Source organism: Mixophyes fleayi, chromosome 6 (genome assembly GCF_038048845.1).
Source record: "Mixophyes fleayi isolate aMixFle1 chromosome 6, aMixFle1.hap1, whole genome shotgun sequence".
NCBI lineage: Eukaryota > Metazoa > Chordata > Amphibia > Anura > Limnodynastidae > Mixophyes > Mixophyes fleayi.
The window spans coordinates 2,080,428-2,099,100 of NC_134407.1; the positions used below are offsets into that span (position 1 = coordinate 2,080,428).

General features: G+C 45.2%; 1 protein-coding gene across 3 annotated transcripts in view; it reads left to right on the top strand.

Moving 5' to 3' along the window:
• Nucleotides 1-18,673, top strand: part of SHTN1 (shootin 1) — an 85,627-nt gene that overhangs the window by 57,487 nt on the left and 9,467 nt on the right. The window contains exons 8-17 of one of the 3 annotated variants that reach the window (XM_075215579.1): nt 3,174-3,268; nt 4,210-4,356; nt 4,816-4,969; nt 7,285-7,387; nt 8,010-8,092; nt 11,451-11,560; nt 12,471-12,542; nt 13,896-13,949; nt 14,034-14,154; nt 14,724-14,877. In XM_075215579.1, the coding sequence (XP_075071680.1) occupies nt 3,174-3,268; nt 4,210-4,356; nt 4,816-4,969; nt 7,285-7,387; nt 8,010-8,092; nt 11,451-11,560; nt 12,471-12,542; nt 13,896-13,949; nt 14,034-14,154; nt 14,724-14,877 (1,093 nt within the window). The remainder of the gene's footprint in view (nt 1-3,173; nt 3,269-4,209; nt 4,357-4,815; nt 4,970-7,284; nt 7,388-8,009; nt 8,093-11,450; nt 11,561-12,470; nt 12,543-13,895; nt 13,950-14,033; nt 14,155-14,723; nt 14,878-18,673) is intronic. The other 2 variants (XM_075215580.1, XM_075215581.1) reach the window with 2 other exon arrangements.

Consider the following 18,673-nt stretch of genomic DNA (forward strand, 5'->3'; position numbering starts at 1 on the left):
TCTTTCCTCATTCTAAAACATTCCCAGGATAAGAGATTCCAGCTGCAGGATACACTGACGCATTTTGGAGGACTTCTCCCTTTCTTTCTCTGAAAACCATTGTCGCCTCTTTGCCACCTTCTCCCCTTTGACCTCATCCCCCCCTCACCGCCTCCACACCCTATTCCCCAACACCTACATGCACCTCGCCTCCTCTTCACGTGTACGATCTTTGTATCACCCGAAAGCCCTCCCTGGTGTCTCTAGATAGCTCCAATCTTTCTCCACCAACTTCCTCTCTGAAAACTTCCTTCTTAACCCTCTCAAATCTGGCTTCTGCCCCCTTTATTCCACAGAAACCACCCTTACTAAAGTCACCAAAGGCCTCATCCTCTCCCCCTGCACAACGCTCACACCATGGGCCTTGGTGACACTGTCCTCTCATGATTCACCTCCTATTGTGCTGATCGTTTCTCTGTAAGTACCTACGGCTTTTTGTCCCTCCCCTCTCCATTTACCTGTTGGTGTCCCTCAAAGCTCCTCCCTTGGCCCTCTGCTCGTCTGACTACACCTCTGCCCTTGTTCCTCCTCTCTGAAGTACCACCTCTACGTCGATGACACCCTCATTGTCTTAATCCCTTCCCCCTGCTTGAGTCTTCCCTCCTCCCCACCTCTCGCTCACTGCTGACAATATTCCTCCTGTTCACTGCCTGGGTGTCACCCTTCATAACATCGCCAAGATTCATCCCCTCCACTACCTTGATACTACAACTCTCATCATCTCGCCTCAACTACTGCAACCTGCCCCTGTCTGGCCTCCTCAATCTATCCTTGATGCCGCTCTGCCTCTCTCTGAATCCCTACACTGTCTCCTCATCCCATATACAATTTAAATTCCTCAGCATTCAGCCTCTCCCTGCTACATATCCACAGTCCCACCCTCTCCGCTGTACTACAAGCTGCTGCACCACCTGCTCACTGGTAACCACGTCTCAATCAGTCCTTCAAAGACTTCTCCTGTGCTTCCCCTCTACTGTGGAAGACACAGACCCTACACCAGCCCACCACCATCATCATTAGTTATTTATATAGCGCCACTGATTCCGCAGCGCTGTACAGAGAACTCACTCACATCAGTCCCTGCCCTATTGGGGCTTAAAGTCTAAATTCCCTAATATACACACAGACAGAGAGAGAGAGACTAGGGTCAATTTGATAGCAGCCAATTAACCTACCAGTATGTTTTTGGAGTGTGGGAGGAAACCAGAGCACCCGGAGGAAACTCACGAAAACACGGGGAGAACTAACAAACTCCTCACAGATAAGGTCATGATCAGAAATCGAATTTCCCCAGTGCTGTGAGGAAGTGCTAACCACCGAGCCACTGTGCTGCCCCACAATGCTTCAAACACTCCCAAAAAACTTACCTGTTCATTTAAAACATACCAGCCCTCCTCCTACACCAGCCACCACTGGCCGTCCCTCCTCACAGCACACCCTCCTATATGTCAGCTTCTCCCCTCTAGATTGTAAGCTCTAACAAGCAGGGTCCTCTCTTCCCTCTGACACTCTGTCCTAAGTATTGTTGCTTATTATGCTTTCATTCTGTCTGTACTCTGTATGTTCCCGGTATTACCTCTCCATTGTACGGCGCTGCAGAATTATATGGCTCCTTATAATTATTATTATACAGATGACGTTATATTTAGAGTTATTTTGAGTATAATGGCCCTTTAAATGTTAAGCTGTGAGAATGGAGCGATTGCCATCTGAGCAGTGATCCTGAGCTGGTATAAATGATAACTTGTGAATATTTGAATCCCTGTCCGCATGTGATTTTACCAGGATCCTGTTTTGCTGGAATAGACTCCTAGATCACGGCTGTCTTGCAGTAACAGGGCGAGAAGACGATCCCCTATCAGCTTCACTCTGGTCCACACTAGTTAAACACTTGACATCACCCACGACTTGTTTGCCAACACTTCTCTCCAGAAATGTGAATCGTTGCTCTCTTAATTGCTCCTGTTTTGATTAGTAATTAAAGCCCATTCAAGAAAAGGCATGAATATTAATGTAGTGGCGGCTGGGAGGAGAACGCTGCTCTCTGATTATAATCACAGTGTTGGTGGTGGGGGGACGGGGGGAGTGTCTGTTTACAGCAGGACTTTAAAGCAGTTCATCGGTTAATGGGATTAGAAACTTATGCTAATTGTAGCACATTTAAACTAACAAGCACCTACATTTGCAAAACAAATTGCATTTCCTTTCATTACTGCGTTTGTGACCCTCCTAAGAGATAGGGGGGGCAAAGCCCCCACTTTGTACCAGAAAATCTCTTCACATCTTGACCTGTGTTTGCTGCTCTCTCTCAGTGCCGATTCCTCCGGCAGCCTTTACCTTGTTCCCCTGCGGCTCTCTGCTGACCCCTTATCTTCTGCACCTACGTGGCCAGTATGGGCCTTGTACTCTACACCCCCCCCCCCCCCCCCCCACTCTCCTGTGTCCTCCACCAGCATCTTCCTGAAGGTCCTTCCAGGGGGTGCAGAGACAAACTACGGAGATGGGTGTAAGATACCAGGATGATGGCAAGGAGTGGCGTGGTCATATGATGGGACGTTAGGGGGCGTATGTAGCTCCGTATAATTCCACCTCTGATGGGGCATTTAGAGCATATATATATATATATATATATATATATCAATGAGTCCATCAGTTTTGTTTTCTTTTGGATTTAGAGTTCATATTGGTCCACATCAGGTGACCTTTATCGTCCGCACTATGGCCATGTGTGTCTAAGATATGGACTGTTTGTGGGAAGTTCTGTTATGCATTGATTAGTGTACACCCTCCAGTCACTTGCACTAATGATATATAATATATATTTTTTCTTTAATTATTCAGAGCTCTTGAGCAAAGTATTTATATCATCCAGTTGTTTGGTTGTGTTGCTCTGGGGATGTGTTCTCTGCATTGGATACAATTGCATCCACACAGTGGTTTTGTGTTATATCCTGCTGATGTAAAGGCATGCCTGAGGAGCACAGGAGAGAAAAGGCAATGTATGTAGTGGTGGTTGCAGGAGGGTATATACAAAGCAATAAGTCAATGTGATCTGAATGCGGAAAGTCTCCAGTCTTATCTGGCGCCATAAACCGCACAGAGATTATTGGTGACATTATTTCCGTTCCCTGCAGTCTCTGTCCTGGCGGTGGAAGAATATGAAGACTTACAGACTAGCTTAGAGATGGAGAAAGATCTGCGTCAGAAGGCGGAGTCACTGGCGAAGGAGGTAAGATCCAGCTACGTGCATTCACTACTGGTTATCTCATAGTATTTTATCTCAGTGCTCTCTGGTTGTCAGAGTCTGAGCTCAGTTGTCAGGTGCTGCCCCTGTTTCAGTCATTATGATTGACAACAGTAATGCAGAGCATTATGGGTAATGAGCTGCAGTGCATTATGGGTAGTGAGCTGCAGAGCATTTTCGCCCATCAGGGAGGACATTTACAAATTTCCAGCAGGGGGGATAGAAACACAGAATTAAGATGAAGTTCAGTTTTTGGGGTGGGTGTATCAGGTAGCGGTAATAGGGGAGGTCAGTTATTCCCTTGGTTTTGCAGGTGATTCCAGTGGCCTAATCCATGTACAGGGGGTCCTTATGATCAAGGTGACGACACGCGTGATGATTCTCTTGGGCAGTTTGGGGCCTAGATTGGCCGCTCTATGTGTTGCGAGCTGAACATGAGGTCTTTGTGTCCTGTATCAGCTGACCGCACTAATGCACCCCCAGAATCTGGCCAAGTTCTGGTCAGACTGACGGGTCTGTGTCATTTGATCCCAGACTCACCCATTTGGCAATCTGGCAACATGACGGGAGGTGAATGTGTACAGTCATTGTATACTAGAGTCCGCCACAAGGCTGTAGGAAATGGTAATTCCATGAGGAGTACAAGGCTCCCGACTCTTCTGGATTCTATCCTCTAATATCCGGTTATTGTAAATGAACGTACTAAGGGGCACTTATCTGCTTGTGTGATACATAACAGAACATTTAACACTGTATATAAACTGCACATATATAGAATTGTTTATGTTAATCCCGCAGTTCCCAAATGACGCAAGCTTGTATTCAGTTCCAGGGAGAGATTAGTAGCAGGAACTGAATCATTATTAATGGTGGGGGGCTCGTTAATCTGTTCCACCATTTTGAAACCCCTTGTGCTGTTTTTCCAGATGTACATTGAACAGAACCAACTTAAAAGACAAAGCTGCCTCCTGCTTCAGAGCTGTGCCCCCGACCAGCAGCTCCTGAAAGCTCTAGAAGACAATGCAAAATTAACCCATTTACTGGAGGAAGACAGGATTCAGCATCAGCTGAAGGTAACGTGCGGGGGCTGCGTTGGCATTAAAGGGTTAAACTAAGCTGCTTCTGTTGTGGGGGGCTTCTCGGTACTTAGACACTGTTGCCCCCATCTCCAGTATTCCCAGAGGATGGTCCTGTAATGTTAGTGACAGTGTGTAGATGTGTAACTAGTGTTACTGTTACACGGAACAGGGACTGGTAGGCGTAGCTGCTTATTATAAGACACAGCAGGGTGTCACTGACAATAGGAACTACGTAATTGCTGAGATGTGCTCCTGAGATTGAGCTCAGCAGTGCAGGATAGGGGTCTTGATTAGTATGTGAATATTTACATGAAAATAAAATCTGCATTACAGGAGCTGTGAAAACTTTCAAACCAAAGTGAATGTAACATAACTGAAATGTAGAGCGTGGAAAGGTTGGTAGAGGTCAATCTTATGATGGTTCTCTTGTAACTTTGTTATGTCATAACTCAGATGAAGGAAGTGGAGGAGCAGCTGGAGGAGGACAAGTTGTTGAAGGAGGTCCAGAGTCTCAAAAAACGACTGGATATCTTAGAAGAAGAGAAGAAAGATCTGGAGACCAAATTACAGAGCTCTGAATCCACAGTGAAGGATCTAAAATACTCAGGTAGCCAGATCTGACTATCCACGTGTTTCCTTGTGCCCAGTACTGGCCAAGAGATTCATGACACGGGATCTACTGAGCGTTCATCTTAGAATCACGTTATCTGCCTGGCTCTCTCCCTACAATTCCACCTTAAATCCTTCATGATTAAGGAGAAACGGTCACTACGTAGAACATTAGTGCAGTCAGGGTGGAGGGGTATTATCGCTAGTTATTAATAAGGTTACCATGGCCGGTTAGTGCAGAATTCAGCACAGCTCGATTAGCAGATAATAAAAGGTTTCTACAGATATTTACCAGCCATTGGTCTAACAATGTAGAGAGATTGTGGACTGATCACCAAAGTGCAGAATTTCTTTGTATCTCATTTGTTTCTTTCAGGGACGTATGTTGGTACACTCTGTGACTTCTAAGAATCAATATCTCGTTCCATTGAGGGAGAAGACGCAGCTCATTAGTACAGAACTGTTAAAAGAGTAGATGGGGTGATCAGTAATTAGTGCTGTGTTACCTTCATTATATAGTGGTGATCTAAGATGAAATCTTGTCCCTCAATGTTTTACTATAAACATGTCTCGTTTTCACCCTGGAGAGATGGCGGGAGAGGGTGGAGGCTAATGGTCGTCTTTGTACAGCTTCTGCGGTCTAATCAATAAACAACAATCTACGTCCAGTTCTTTTTGTTGTTCTCTTATAAAATGTTTTCCCAGATTTTCACTGTTATGTTTATAGTGAATTCACCATTGATTTGTACCAGGTTCTAAATGAGCCTTCTAGTGGACTGATAGCAAGGTCTAGAAGTTGTCCAGTTGAATTAATACCTGTCCTTTGTATTATATAATAGCATGTTTACCTTTTCTAAGGGCTGATATCCGGTTATATGAGGCATCTTTCTATCCCGGTTCTGATAGTTTGAGCGGACTGATACCAGGTTCTAACGCTTGTCCTCATGTTTGCGTTTCTATGAGTTGTTCCCCATGTTTTCACACATCAGAATCTAAGCATTGTGCTTCTGGTGGATTGATAGAGGTTTCTAAGAAGTGTCCTCCCAAAGGACTGATACCATGTGGTGGACTGATACCATGATTTATCCTCGTAGTGGACTGATATCAAATTCTAATAGTTGTCTACTTGATGGAGTGATATTCTACATAGTCCTCCTGGTGGCCTTATACCAGGTTCTGATAAGTTCTATATAATATACCTGATGTTGTCCTGGGCTATTTCCAGGTTCTAATGATTGTCTACTTGATGGAGTGATATCCATTTCCATGTAAAACTCCTGGTTACACCAAGATCTGCGTCTCTCATCCACCCTCATTACATCCTCCCATTCCCGGTTACAGGACTTTTTTCGGGCTGCACCCACTCTATGGAATGCTCTCCCTCGCACAATAAGACTCTCCTCTGGTCTACAAACTTTCAAGCGTTCTCTGAAAACCTACCTCTTCAGACAAGCTTATAATATTCCTCAACCACCCTCTTAACCTCACTACCTTAGCTTATTACCGCCTGTTACACAATTTCACACAAGACAACTACCCCCTGATCAAATTGTTGTGTGACAGGATCATTTAGCCTATGAGTCACTTTTACCTTTGCAGTCTGGCTGGGCCAAAATGTAAAATGTAGACTCAACCTCATGTGTCAACTCCCATTGTCCCATAGATTGTAAGCTTGCGAGCAGGGCCTTCTCACCTCTGTCTGTTTTACCCAGTTTGTTTATCAGTTTATTATGTCTGTCCCCAATTGTAAAGCGCTACGGAATATGTTGGCGCTATATAAATAAATTATGATGATGATGATGATACCAGGTTCTGAGAAATTATTACCAGCTTCTAATGGTTGTCTTTCCAGTGGACACCTTGGGGTAAATGTATCAAGCTGAGAGTTTCTGGTGGGTTTGAAAAACCAATCAGATTCTAGCTATTATTTATTTAGTACATTCTGCAAAATGATAGCTAGAATCTGATTGGCTGCTATAGGCAACATCTCCACTTTTCAAACCCGTCGGAAAACTCTCAACTTGATACATTTACCCCCTAGTAACATGACTAGATTCTGAGATCTGGACATTTCAGGGCTGATACTTGTCCTTTGTCCAGTGCACCCGCCCTGAGGATCGTGTTTTTCCTACAATACATCCAGGCCTCAGCCACTGTACTCTATCGGGGAGATACATTTCTAGTAAATGTTTTTTTTCTGTTGATAAATACGGAGCAATTATCTTAAGGATTCCAGTTCTGTCTGATGTGCTGGTGATTATGATGATATTTAAGTGGTGTCTATAACGCTTCTTTCCTCGTTTCTGCTCCCAGTGGAAGAACTTCAGAAACGTGTTCATCAGGCCGAAAACCCTCCACCTCCTCCTCCGCCTCCGCCGCCCCCACTACCTCCACCGCCACCACCCAACCCTATCCGGTAAGACGTGGCTTATACACACACGAGTCTCCGTGGCCAGTTTTATTATGATGTCTTGTCTGTCTGAAGATGTTTGATTAGCAAGACACCACCATGGGGGTAATAACATAACGCACAGTTAGGAGCTTTCTGCACATGAAGTCTGAACATGAATAGAAGGGGTTATCATGAAACTTTCTGGACTGACATGTACATTGTTAAACAGATCACTATATTTTTAATGTATTTAAAAACATTTAAAATATGTTACTGCATTTTTATTATATTTGAGTTTTTATTGTGTATATATAGACATATATCAGAGGCATCATCCAACCTCCTCACTTGCTGACAAAAAGTGACATGTGTCACAACCTCTGATTTATCTCTACAGGCCTGACTCTTAATATGAGGACTGCAGAGGTTTGGGGGAATGAGGAGATGTCTGTGTGAAAGTATTGAAAATATATTTTAACAATGTTCCACATGCAACTTCAGCTGACATATCATAAAATGCAATTGATTTCTTTCTGTTAATAATGAAATATTTGCTGTCTGAAATGTTTATTTTGACTCCTTCTGCTTATGTTCTTGGACTGTGATTGCTCCGATCTCTAATCCGCTTGCGTCCTTCTATTGTGAGGTCCCTCATGTCTATGATCCGGAAGAAGCCGTCGGTGACGGTCTCTGCAGTGAACAAGGAAACCGATTCGCAGATTGTGTCTGGTAATAATAACATAATTGTTGCTTCATATGCGGAAAGTCCCTGGAAATGTCCAAGCAACTCGCCCCAGGCCTTGCAATGTTCGGTCCGGCGGGGCACTGTCTGGGGGGGGCTCACGAGATGGATTTTCAGCTTAGTAATCAGATTGAATTCAGTCGCTCAGCCCCAGCGTTTTGTTCCAAATATTGTTGTTTCCTGATCATGTTCTTTGTTTTATTTGGGACAATTCAAAATTCTTTAAATCAGCTCTATTATTCATTGCTTAAGCCCGGGCTTCTCCTGTGCCCTCACACGGGCGTCTCGGGGGTAATAACGTTTGAGTTATAAGAGAGAGAGACGCTAATGCAAGGAGCGTTAGACTGAGAGGAACCTTCTTTCTTTTTACACTTCTATAATGATGGTGAATCTGTCCCCTGCCGCTCATTTGCATATTACGCAGCTGACATTGGGAGGTTTCCCCAGGACATTGCAGCTAGATTAATGTCTAGAGGTCCCGTAACTGATGTAATGCATTTAAAGCTTTAAAAAATTTGTTGCACTTCGTATCACTCTCCTGGTTTTCAGGCACAGCTGGGAGCTGGCGGCCGTGTGACGCTGGTCACGGTTAACGGATGAGAATTATGAAGCCATTTAATGCGAGGAGTTTTCGCCATCCTGGGCATCACCTGCCGGCGTGTGGTATATACAAGATGCTCTGGCAGCGCCAGACCCAGAGAATCTAAGATAAAACCCATTTATTGTCCTGTATTCAGTTTTATTCTTCTCCGCGTCATGTCCTCCTTTCTGTGCGGGCTCCGTCTCCTGAGTCCCAGCGTGGAAAGGGTGGATAAAGAGCTTTTGAACACAAAATGTAAAATCTTGTTTCTAAATAATAACAACGGGGTTGTGTGTTTTTTTGTGAGTGTTCTGTAAAAATTTAAGTATTTAAAATTGCACGTTTTTTTCTTCTTAGAATTAAGGGCCCCCCGCCGTCAGCGCTCGCTCCTATGTGACACGCTCTGCCAGCGGCTGCCGGCTCTCAAGTCATTCACTTCTGACAATAGAAAAGCATTAAGTCACATTGTATTAATAAGATAATGGACCATTACATTCCACCAAGCAGCTTTTATTTCTCAGAAATGTTTTATGTGCTGAAAGAAAACAAGTTGTGTTATTTCCGTGTGTAAAATGAATGTGACAGATCCAATGGAAGTGGCCCCTTCGCTGGACGGCTGGGCCCCCAGTTATCTGCTGTAACTGTCATGTGAGGGTTCAGCGGTGTAGGAGTATAACACTTCTCACCCCACTCACCCCGTGTCTGCACAGTTACCATCCACTCCACTGCTTGTGTCCTCGTCCTGTCAGTCATTACATGCAGACCCCACAGAGCCCTGGTTACCTTCCACTGTCTCAAATATGCCAAACTTTGTTCCATAATTAGGAGTAACTTCTCCTGCCCCTTCCGTGTCTCGCCTGTCCCCCTTTCCGTGTCTTGCCCGTCCCCCTTTCCGTGTCTTGCCCGTCCCCCTTTCCATGTCTCGTCCGTCCCCCTTTCCGTGTCTCGTCTGTCCCCCTTTCCGTGTCTCGCCTGTCCCCCTTCCGTGTCTCACCCCTCCAACTTCCATGTCTCACCCAGCCCCCCTTCTGTGTCTTTCCTATACCACTGGCCCTTCCGTGTCTCGCCCCCTCCACCTTTCTGTGTCTCACCGGTCCCCCTTCCGCCTCTCGCTTGCCCCTTCTGCGTCTCGCCCGTCCCCCTGCCCCTTCTGCCTCTCGCACGTCCTCCTGCCCGTTCAGCATCTCGCCCGTCCCCCTGCCCCTTTCGTGTCTCACCCGTCCCCCTTCAGTGTCTCTCCTATACCCTCTGGCCCTTCTGTGTCTCATCCGTCCCCTTGCCCCTTCCGTGTCTTGCCCATCCCCCTTCTGTGTCTCTCCTATACCCCCTGGCCCTTCAGTGTCTCACGCGTTCCCTTGCCCCTTCTGTGTCTCACCCATCCCCTTGCCCCTACCATGTCTCGCCTGTCCCCTTCTGTGTTTCGCCCGTCTCCCTTCTGTGTCTCTCCTAGACCCCCTGGCCCTTCTGTGTCTCTCCCATCCCCTTGCCCCTACCGTGTCTCGCCCGCCCCCCTTTTGTGTCTCTCCTATACCCCCTGCCCCTACCGTGTCTCGCCCGTCCGCCTGCCCTTTCCTTGTATATGTACTTGCAGAAGTGAGACACATCATTCTACAACAGCTGGATAGCCCAGTATTCTATATCTTTGTCTACATAGGAGGAGCATGTAAAGGGCTCAGTATGTAGGGAAGAGCTTGAGATTGGCAGGGCATGCTGGTACTTGCAGTTCTACAACAGCAGAGGTGCAGATAGATTCTATCAGGAGGAGAATTGGAGGAAGCGTTCTCTATGGTTGAACGGTAACACATCGCCCCACACCTGAGTACATCTCTGCAAACATTATGTGTCTGCTAGAAATGGGATTCTGCATCAGAAAAGATTGTTTATTTTGACTTTTGAGAGCTGTGTTACTAAGAGCTGAGTGCATCTGAAAACCTCCCGGTGTTGTATGAGGACAGCGGGTCTCAGAAATAAATAACTTCTCAGCGAGCAGCAATTTGTGGGATTGCTGATATGATTCCAGCACAGTTATTGCTGCAGGAATCAGCTGTTTATATTGTTGGTTGATTTCAGCCTTAATTCCTTATTAATTAGTGCAGTCGTCTGTGACTCATTCAACGGGGACTGTGATTTCGGTCAGGCGTGTAAATATGACCATGACCTTTCCATCTGCATTTTCATATAGTATTCATGAACTATACGTTATAATGGTGGATTAATATCTGCCTGCGCTGCGCTCAACAGGACAACGTGTTTTCAGACTATGGTCCATGTCATCTCTATGGCGACTGCTCACAGCGGTTTTAGGAGGATCCGGACGTAACATGGAAGCACCTTGTACGTTAGTGACCCATCAGGCGCTTGTAATAAGGATCATGTATAGAGTGTGTTCAGCGTCCAACTGTTTATTGATCTGCTCACGAGAACTTACCTCTGAAATGCTTAATGTAAAATATTCTAATCTTGTGTGTGGAAAGGTGCAACTGAGAGCTGGGCCTCGTAGATTAGGACACGTTCATTAGGACACGGTTGTTAGGACACGGTTATTAGGACATGGTTATTAGGACACGGTTATTAGGACACGGTTATTAGGACACGGTTGTTAGGACACGGTTATTAGGACACGGTTATTAGGACACGGTTATTAGGACACGGTTATTAGGACAGGTCACAGCAGAGACACATTACACTATATTACAGTGTTAGAAGTATCCATCCTATTACATACATCCTATACATGTTGCATTAATGTGACGTGTTCTCTCCAGCAGGTGATGTGGGGGATCTGAAGAAGCAGGCGGTGGAGGAGATGATGGACCGTATTAAGAAGGGCGTTCACCTCCGTCCTGTGCAGCAGACAGTCCGGGTGAAGACTCAGGTGAGGGACGTCTGAGCTGTTTATCTTCCGTACTTAGACTGTAGGTGACTGACAAACATTGGAGATAACTAGCAGACTACGGGCCCCACGGTACACACGGCCCATGATCAGTGTCGCCCGCCCCGGTCTACCTGTAATATTGTTATAGAATAACTGAGTCTGTGCCAGGTCTTATGTAGATATGAAACTGATCATCTTATAGAAGGTGTGATATATATGTGTATGTTGTGGTGACAGGTTGTGATATATATGTGTATGTTGTGATATGGGCAGCACAGTGGCCTAGTGGTTAGCACGTCTGCCTCACAGCACTGGGGTCATGAGTTCGATTCCCAACCATGGCCTTATCTGTGTGGAGTTTGTATGTTCTCCCTGTGTTTGCGTGGGTTTCCTCCGGGTGCTCCGGTTTCCTCCCACACTCCAAAAACATACTGGTAGGTTAATTGGCTGCAATCAAAAATTGACCCTAGTGTCTCCCTCTCTGTCTGTCTGTGTGTGAGTGTGTGTCTATATTAAGGAATTTAGACTGTAAGCTCCAATGGGGCAGGGACTGATGTGAATGAGTTCTCTGTACAGCGCTGCGGAATTAGTGGCGCTATATAAATAAATGATGATGATGATGATGATATATATGTGTATGTTGTGATATATATGTGTATGTTGTGATATATATGTGTATGTTGTGATATATATGTGTATGTTGTGATATATATGTGTATGTTGTGATATATATGTGTATGTTGTGGTGACAGGTTAGGATTCATACCCCAAATAACCCCTAATATTCAGTGACTGTATAAAGTCTTCATGGATTGGCTTTTTGTTGGTCTGTGAGAAACAATGTAACACAACAAATACCCTCTATTGTGTCTGGATTCATTGTTTAGTGATGTGTCTTTAATGTAACTAGATTGGTCAGCAGCAGCCGCAGGCGCCTCCAGTGGTAACAGCGCCATCCGCTGGAAGTGCTGAAAAAGCTAAAGTAAGAGCCCTGCATGGCATGCATTGTGCAGTGTTACGTGGTGTTATCTGTCATTACTGTCTCATTATCTGGTGGAATAAACAAACGTCTCTATATATAGGATGATGTGTGCGAAGGAGAGGACATGAAGGTATCGCACAAACCTCTTCCAAGCAATTATCCTTTTATATTATCTTATTATATCAGATAAAGACGGATTAAAATTCATTTCACTCGATGCGATTTGTCCCTTTGGTTCAATGAAGTTCAGTGTTTTATTAATACGTCGCAGTGCGCGTCTTTTATTTGTCAGTTGAGGCGTTTAGCGTCTGTCCTGAAGGTAAGTAATTCGGGAGGGCAGGATTATCTGCAACAAAGGGAGAAGTTCTGCATTGAGGAGGACTCTGTGCGATGACCACTTGCAGAATGTGAAAACATGCCCTTGAATCATTAACAAAGATGTCATTTGCTATAAACTGCTTGAAGTGGGCAAGGTGAACGTGGCTCTCCAGAGCCGCTTGGGGAGGTGAGAAGAGCGCTCTCAGCATTGGAGTGCAGGCTTTGTGTCTAGACAATAGTCTGTGCCAGGCTTTATACACTGAGGTGTCGTACGTTTAGTGATGTCTCAGGTTCTGTGAAGCCCAGCTCCGAGGAGATGATGTATAGATGTCTGTACTTTACATACATTAGTGCCTATACACAGAAGAATCCTTGTCTCCTAATAAATATGTATATACAGTACAGACACCATGATATTCAGTATATAGAGCCACCTGATGATATACGGCTAATGACTTATCCATTACTGGAGTATAGCAGTGTATGAGTCTGCTGACCTGTATATATTTATACAGGAAGACACCTCAACCAATGTAACAAATCAGAAAACACAACTCCAAGAATGTTCTTCAGCATGAAAGCAAAAAGCTTCTAATAAATGGATATTACTGTTTATTAATATTTAGTTAAATAAAGGAAAACGTTTTACTACAGACATTGTAAATCCATTTTTTACAATTTAATGACATTTTAATTAGAAAAGAAAAATAAGAATTTTGAGGTTAGAATTTGACCCTACTTTAGTCCACTTTTAGGGGTATATCGAGCAACGGTTCCAAAAAATCGCCTTGCCATCATTTTTTAATACGGCAATGTCAAAGGCCATAGGGTTTTGTCTTTAATAAAATGGCTGCAGAGAATGGGTGGTTTTTCGGAACCGCTGATAAATACCCCTTAGTCTGCTTTATACTTCCAGATCCCCCCTTCAGGATGAAATAATCCATTTGATTTAGTGGAATGAATTTTCTACCAGTAGAGTCATTGTTCTGAGGATATATGATATAATATAATGATATCTGTTTGGTCTCCCTGCAGCCGGCTAACGTTAAACCTTCTAACAGCGCCGTCCAGGAGCTCCGCGGCATCTTGGTGAGTACTTATAGCCGCCTCCTGCGGACACTAAGATACTGTAACTGATGAGTCCATTACTAAGAACTGTCATTTTCTCTGTAGGATTCCCTGAACTCTTCTGGCGGCAGAAAGAGAGTCGGGGCCCTCAGCGCAGCCTCAACCGAAACAGAACTGGAACGGATATTACGGCGCCGGAAAGTGACAACTGAGCAAGATGCTTCCGGTAAGGCTGAAATAACGTTATTGGCTTAAACAAAAGACTAATTGTTTTGCTATGTAATAAAATCAGATTGAGAACATTCGCCACCTGCCAGTCAGATACCCTTGGCCGCCTCTTCTCTGCCCAACTTATAATATAAATATAATGAAGGCGTCAGTAGGGTGGGTGAGCACTAAGCTGGGATACATTTACTTAATAAAGTTATAGAGTTGTGAGGATAAGTTGGTGACATTTCAGCTGCTACACGAGCTCTCTCCTCGCACTCTCCACACGCGCTCTCTCCTCGCGCTCTCCACACGCGCACTCTCCTCGTGCGCACTCTCCTCGCGCTCTCTCCACGCTCTCCACACGCGCTCTCTCCTCGCGCTCTCTCCACGCACTCTCCTCGTGCGCACTCTCCTCGCGCACTATCCTCGCTCTCTCTCCACGCGCACTATCCTCGCTCTCTCTCCACGCGCTCTCTCCTCGCGCTCTCCACACGCGCACTCTCCTCGCGCTCTCTCCACGCGCACTCTCCTCGTGTGGTTTATATATAATACACTGATCCCGTTTTCCTCTCTCTCTGTACACAGTGGGGACACTGACCGCTCTTGAATCCAAGTCAATGCCAGTTTTGGGATCAGCCACCAATTCGCCGCTCAGTAAGAAGCCCAAAGAGGCGGAGTTGAGGAGCGGCTGTAGAGATGCGCCAGGGGCGGAGAAGCTGAATCTGAAGGTTGCGTCTCAGTAAGTGGAAGTGTTTGTGTGAGTGGCTTCATTCTCTGCATAACAGACTGAAGACGGCCGATGCCTCTTGGCAAACAATGGGTGTATCTACCGCGTTCAGTCTGTGCCACGTCTGTAATACGAGGCCCCCAAGTACGTAGCTCTCCCACCGCTAACTGGACATCAGCTGAGACTAAAAAGCTGCAATCACACGGAATTAACCCTATGATTCCCTGTTCCTTTGCCAATAGCGTCAAAGGAGGTGTGAGCCCCCTACCATACTGACAGCCCCCTGCCACGCCTCTGTTCCTGCATTTACACAGAGGATATAGACAAGCAGGGAGACTGTGACGTCTGTTCCTGCATTACACAATCATCTACCTACAGAGCATTAGTCAGGTCTGTAAGGCCACGCCCATTTGTGACATCACTAATAGCAGAACAGCTTTAATGAGACTCCTGGAAATCCTCATTAACCCTTTCCTTCCAGAACATCAGAACAGAGATTTAGTGAAATCTTGCTCCAGATTTGTTATATTATATTTGCAAGGCACCAACAAACTCCGCAGTGCTGTACAATTGGAATAAAAAGCACATGCGATAGAGTCTTGAGCACAAGAGCTTATAATCTATAATGGAGAGATATAGAAGTACAGTATAAGTTATTGGGTCCTGGGATTTTTATCCTCAATGTCAAATATTTTACTTTTATTTAGTTTTAATGTGTGAAATATTTATACTGTAAATGTGATTCTTAGAGTCATCACAATCATGTTATCTTGATCCCCATCCGCTGCCATCCAACAGATTTCGGGGGAGAAGTTGCGTAGTTACCTGGTTTCTGTGGCCCCTTGTGATGTATATATATAGCACAGATCTCTGCCCTGGCTACATTGTATATACTGTAACACAACTTAATCCACTAAATGTACCCATGTGAGGCGGAATGAGATCAGTCCGGGGGTGTTTTGTTGCTGTTTAGAAGGCTCAGGGATTTAGTGTCTCGTTAGAAGTGATAACCTTCATGCAGAAACACGGAGGCTCTGATCACCTTTTGTCTGCTTTTTGTTCCACCTAATAATAAAGACACAAAAAAAAACAAAGGTGAAAAGAGGGGAAATGAAGTAATTGGCAATTCAAGGTCTGCAGGATCCGTGCTGAATCGCTCATGAAAAGGATCTTTTCGCTGACGGTTACAGTTGTTACGGGCAATAAAAGCCAGCGGCGCGCTCAGTTTGTGCCTCTGCTCCGCGGATTGAATGACAAGCTTCAAAGAGATACATTTAGCTGTATCTTTATAGTCTTTGCTGTAAATCACTGTGAATAAAAGGGAGAATGACTCGCCAGCAATAACGCAGAGGGCGGTACTCCCAGCTGGTTCTTGGAATGACGGGAGCAGTAGTTATAAAGGACCAGGTGCGCAGACTGCCCCCTGCAGGAAGAGCAGGAACTGCACATTGCTCTGATTTACACAATGAGCCATGGAACTGCTTAGATCGGCAGGTATTGTGGCAGGCTGGGACTTGTAGTTACACAACAGCTGGAGAGACACAGGTAGCCCAGGTCTACAGTTATACATCCATGAAAAATGTCAGACATTTTGGGTATTATGGGAGTCGCGTCTTACTTTGTCATGAGCGACTGCATGAGCCTTATTTTAAGTATCTAGATCACTTGCAGCAGGATGAGACACGCATCTCAAATTCTTTTTTTTTTTTTTTTGTTTAAAGAAGTTTAGATAATAAGCTTCTGCGCTCTGTGCGGGTTTAGTTCCGGCTAAAAAACGCTGCCCTTTATTTACATGTGAGTGTGAGTTCTGCAGGATTCTGTCTGGAGACACATTTAATATAATATACACATTAAAATAAACATTGTCCCAGATTACATTGTTAGTTGTACCCCTTGCATGGCCTGGATCCCAGATTACACACGTTCTGCGTATACAGCGGCTGTCTTATTTCATGTCTAATATGGATTCTTCTCGAGCAGTCGGGACCAACATTACGAACAGAGCTGAACTGGAAGATCATTGACGCAGAGGGGGGGGGGTTGTAAGACTTTTGCTGTCAGTATCCCGCTGAGCAGCATTCCTGAAATAAGGTGCCTCCGGGGCTCTTTGTAAACACTCCCTCTTGGGACAGTAGACACCTCGCCTCACGGAATGAGCTGCATGGAGGGTACAACTTAATCTGATGATCTTATACAATTAAAGGATTTTCTCTGCTTCCTTTGGCTGTAATATTAGTAGAAGAGAATTGTCTTGTGTCTCCACAGGAAACGTCTCGGCCCCACAGCAAGAAAGGGATTTTCAGGTGTCCTCGTCACATGCACAATTAGCCCTAACTAGAAAAGGAACAGAATTAGTCGCGCCCAGGGGGGAGTTTAACTGTTTTTCTCTTAAAATTAATCTTCACTTGGCCCACGAAAAACATGTGAAACTTCCTGTCCTGTACAATAAATTCAAAGGTCGCTTAAAGTGTGACTTCAACTTCCCTGATCTGTCTGATGTAATAAGGGCCGAGATCGATACAATATTTACATATAATAGAACATTGCTGATCATTTCATCAGATACAGAGTTTTCGATATTCCCCCCTCTGTAATGTGATTTGTCGGTGGGCAGAAGTTATAAACCTACTGGGGCATAAAATAAGATGTACCACATAATATAGAAGATAGTTTTCAATCCTCATCGCATAGATAAGGATTGAACTATCTTTCATATTTATTATAAAAACCTTCACAGGAACAGCAGTTCTGAAAAACTGCTGTACCCGTGTAGTGCAAAACTCACCTTTCACTGCCTCTTCTCTTCTCCTCCCATGTGATGCCGACTGTGATGATGTTTTCTCCATTCAATCCCTGTGAGCCTGCGCCGACCTCAGGCATGCGCACAGAGAACCTGGACTGCAAGAAGGTGAGTCATGTGACAGGGAGGGATCACATGATCCCTCCACGCATGCGCTGTCCAGCTCTGCTCTTCGGAGCAGAGTTGTCAGCAGTGAAAGGTCTCAATTATGTTAATGTGGGCTGGGTATGGATTATCGATGACCACAATCCCGACATCCTTCATCCCTCCAAAAAAAGAACGATTGCCCAAAAAACTAAGTAAATACAAGCAGACTTGCCTGAAAGCCAAAGATGCAGATGTCCGATGGCACCAAGGCTGACAGGCAGAGAATCCGGATGGACAGCTCTCCCGCACTTGAGTGTGACGTGTGCAGGACTTAGATGAGTGTTAATTTAAAGCGGCAATGTGTGGACCCCGCAGGCTAAGTGTTGGTAAATAGCGTTATTGAGCAGTGCCCATACACTGTTATGGGAGCGCTCAGTAGAACGAAGATATATCTGCTGCGATGCTGTGACAATAAACTAAGAATTTATGTTTGATAAATGGGTCCCACTGATTGAAACTAAATATAATGTATAATATCTGAGGTTCATTGTAATGTTCCTGCCTCCAGGTGACTCGTACATACCCTCCTGCAACTTGTTCTAACTACTTTGCTTCTATGCTTCTCAGCCACGTATTATATCATCAGACAAGTGTGCTCTGACTAATGCTATAAATACTACAGATGATTCAGGACTAATTTTCCAATTTGATCACAAAATTCTCCCCCTCTCTCTCTTCCCGTCCCTGCTCTCTCCCCCCCCCGCTATCTCTCCCCCTCCCCCCACTTTCTTTCTCCCCTCCCCCAGCTCTCTCCCCTCCCCCGCCGCTCTCTCTCCCCTCCCCTGCCGCTCTCTCTCCCCTCCCCCCACTTACTCTCTCCCCTCCCCCCGCGCTTTCTCACTCCCCCCCCCCCGCCGCTCT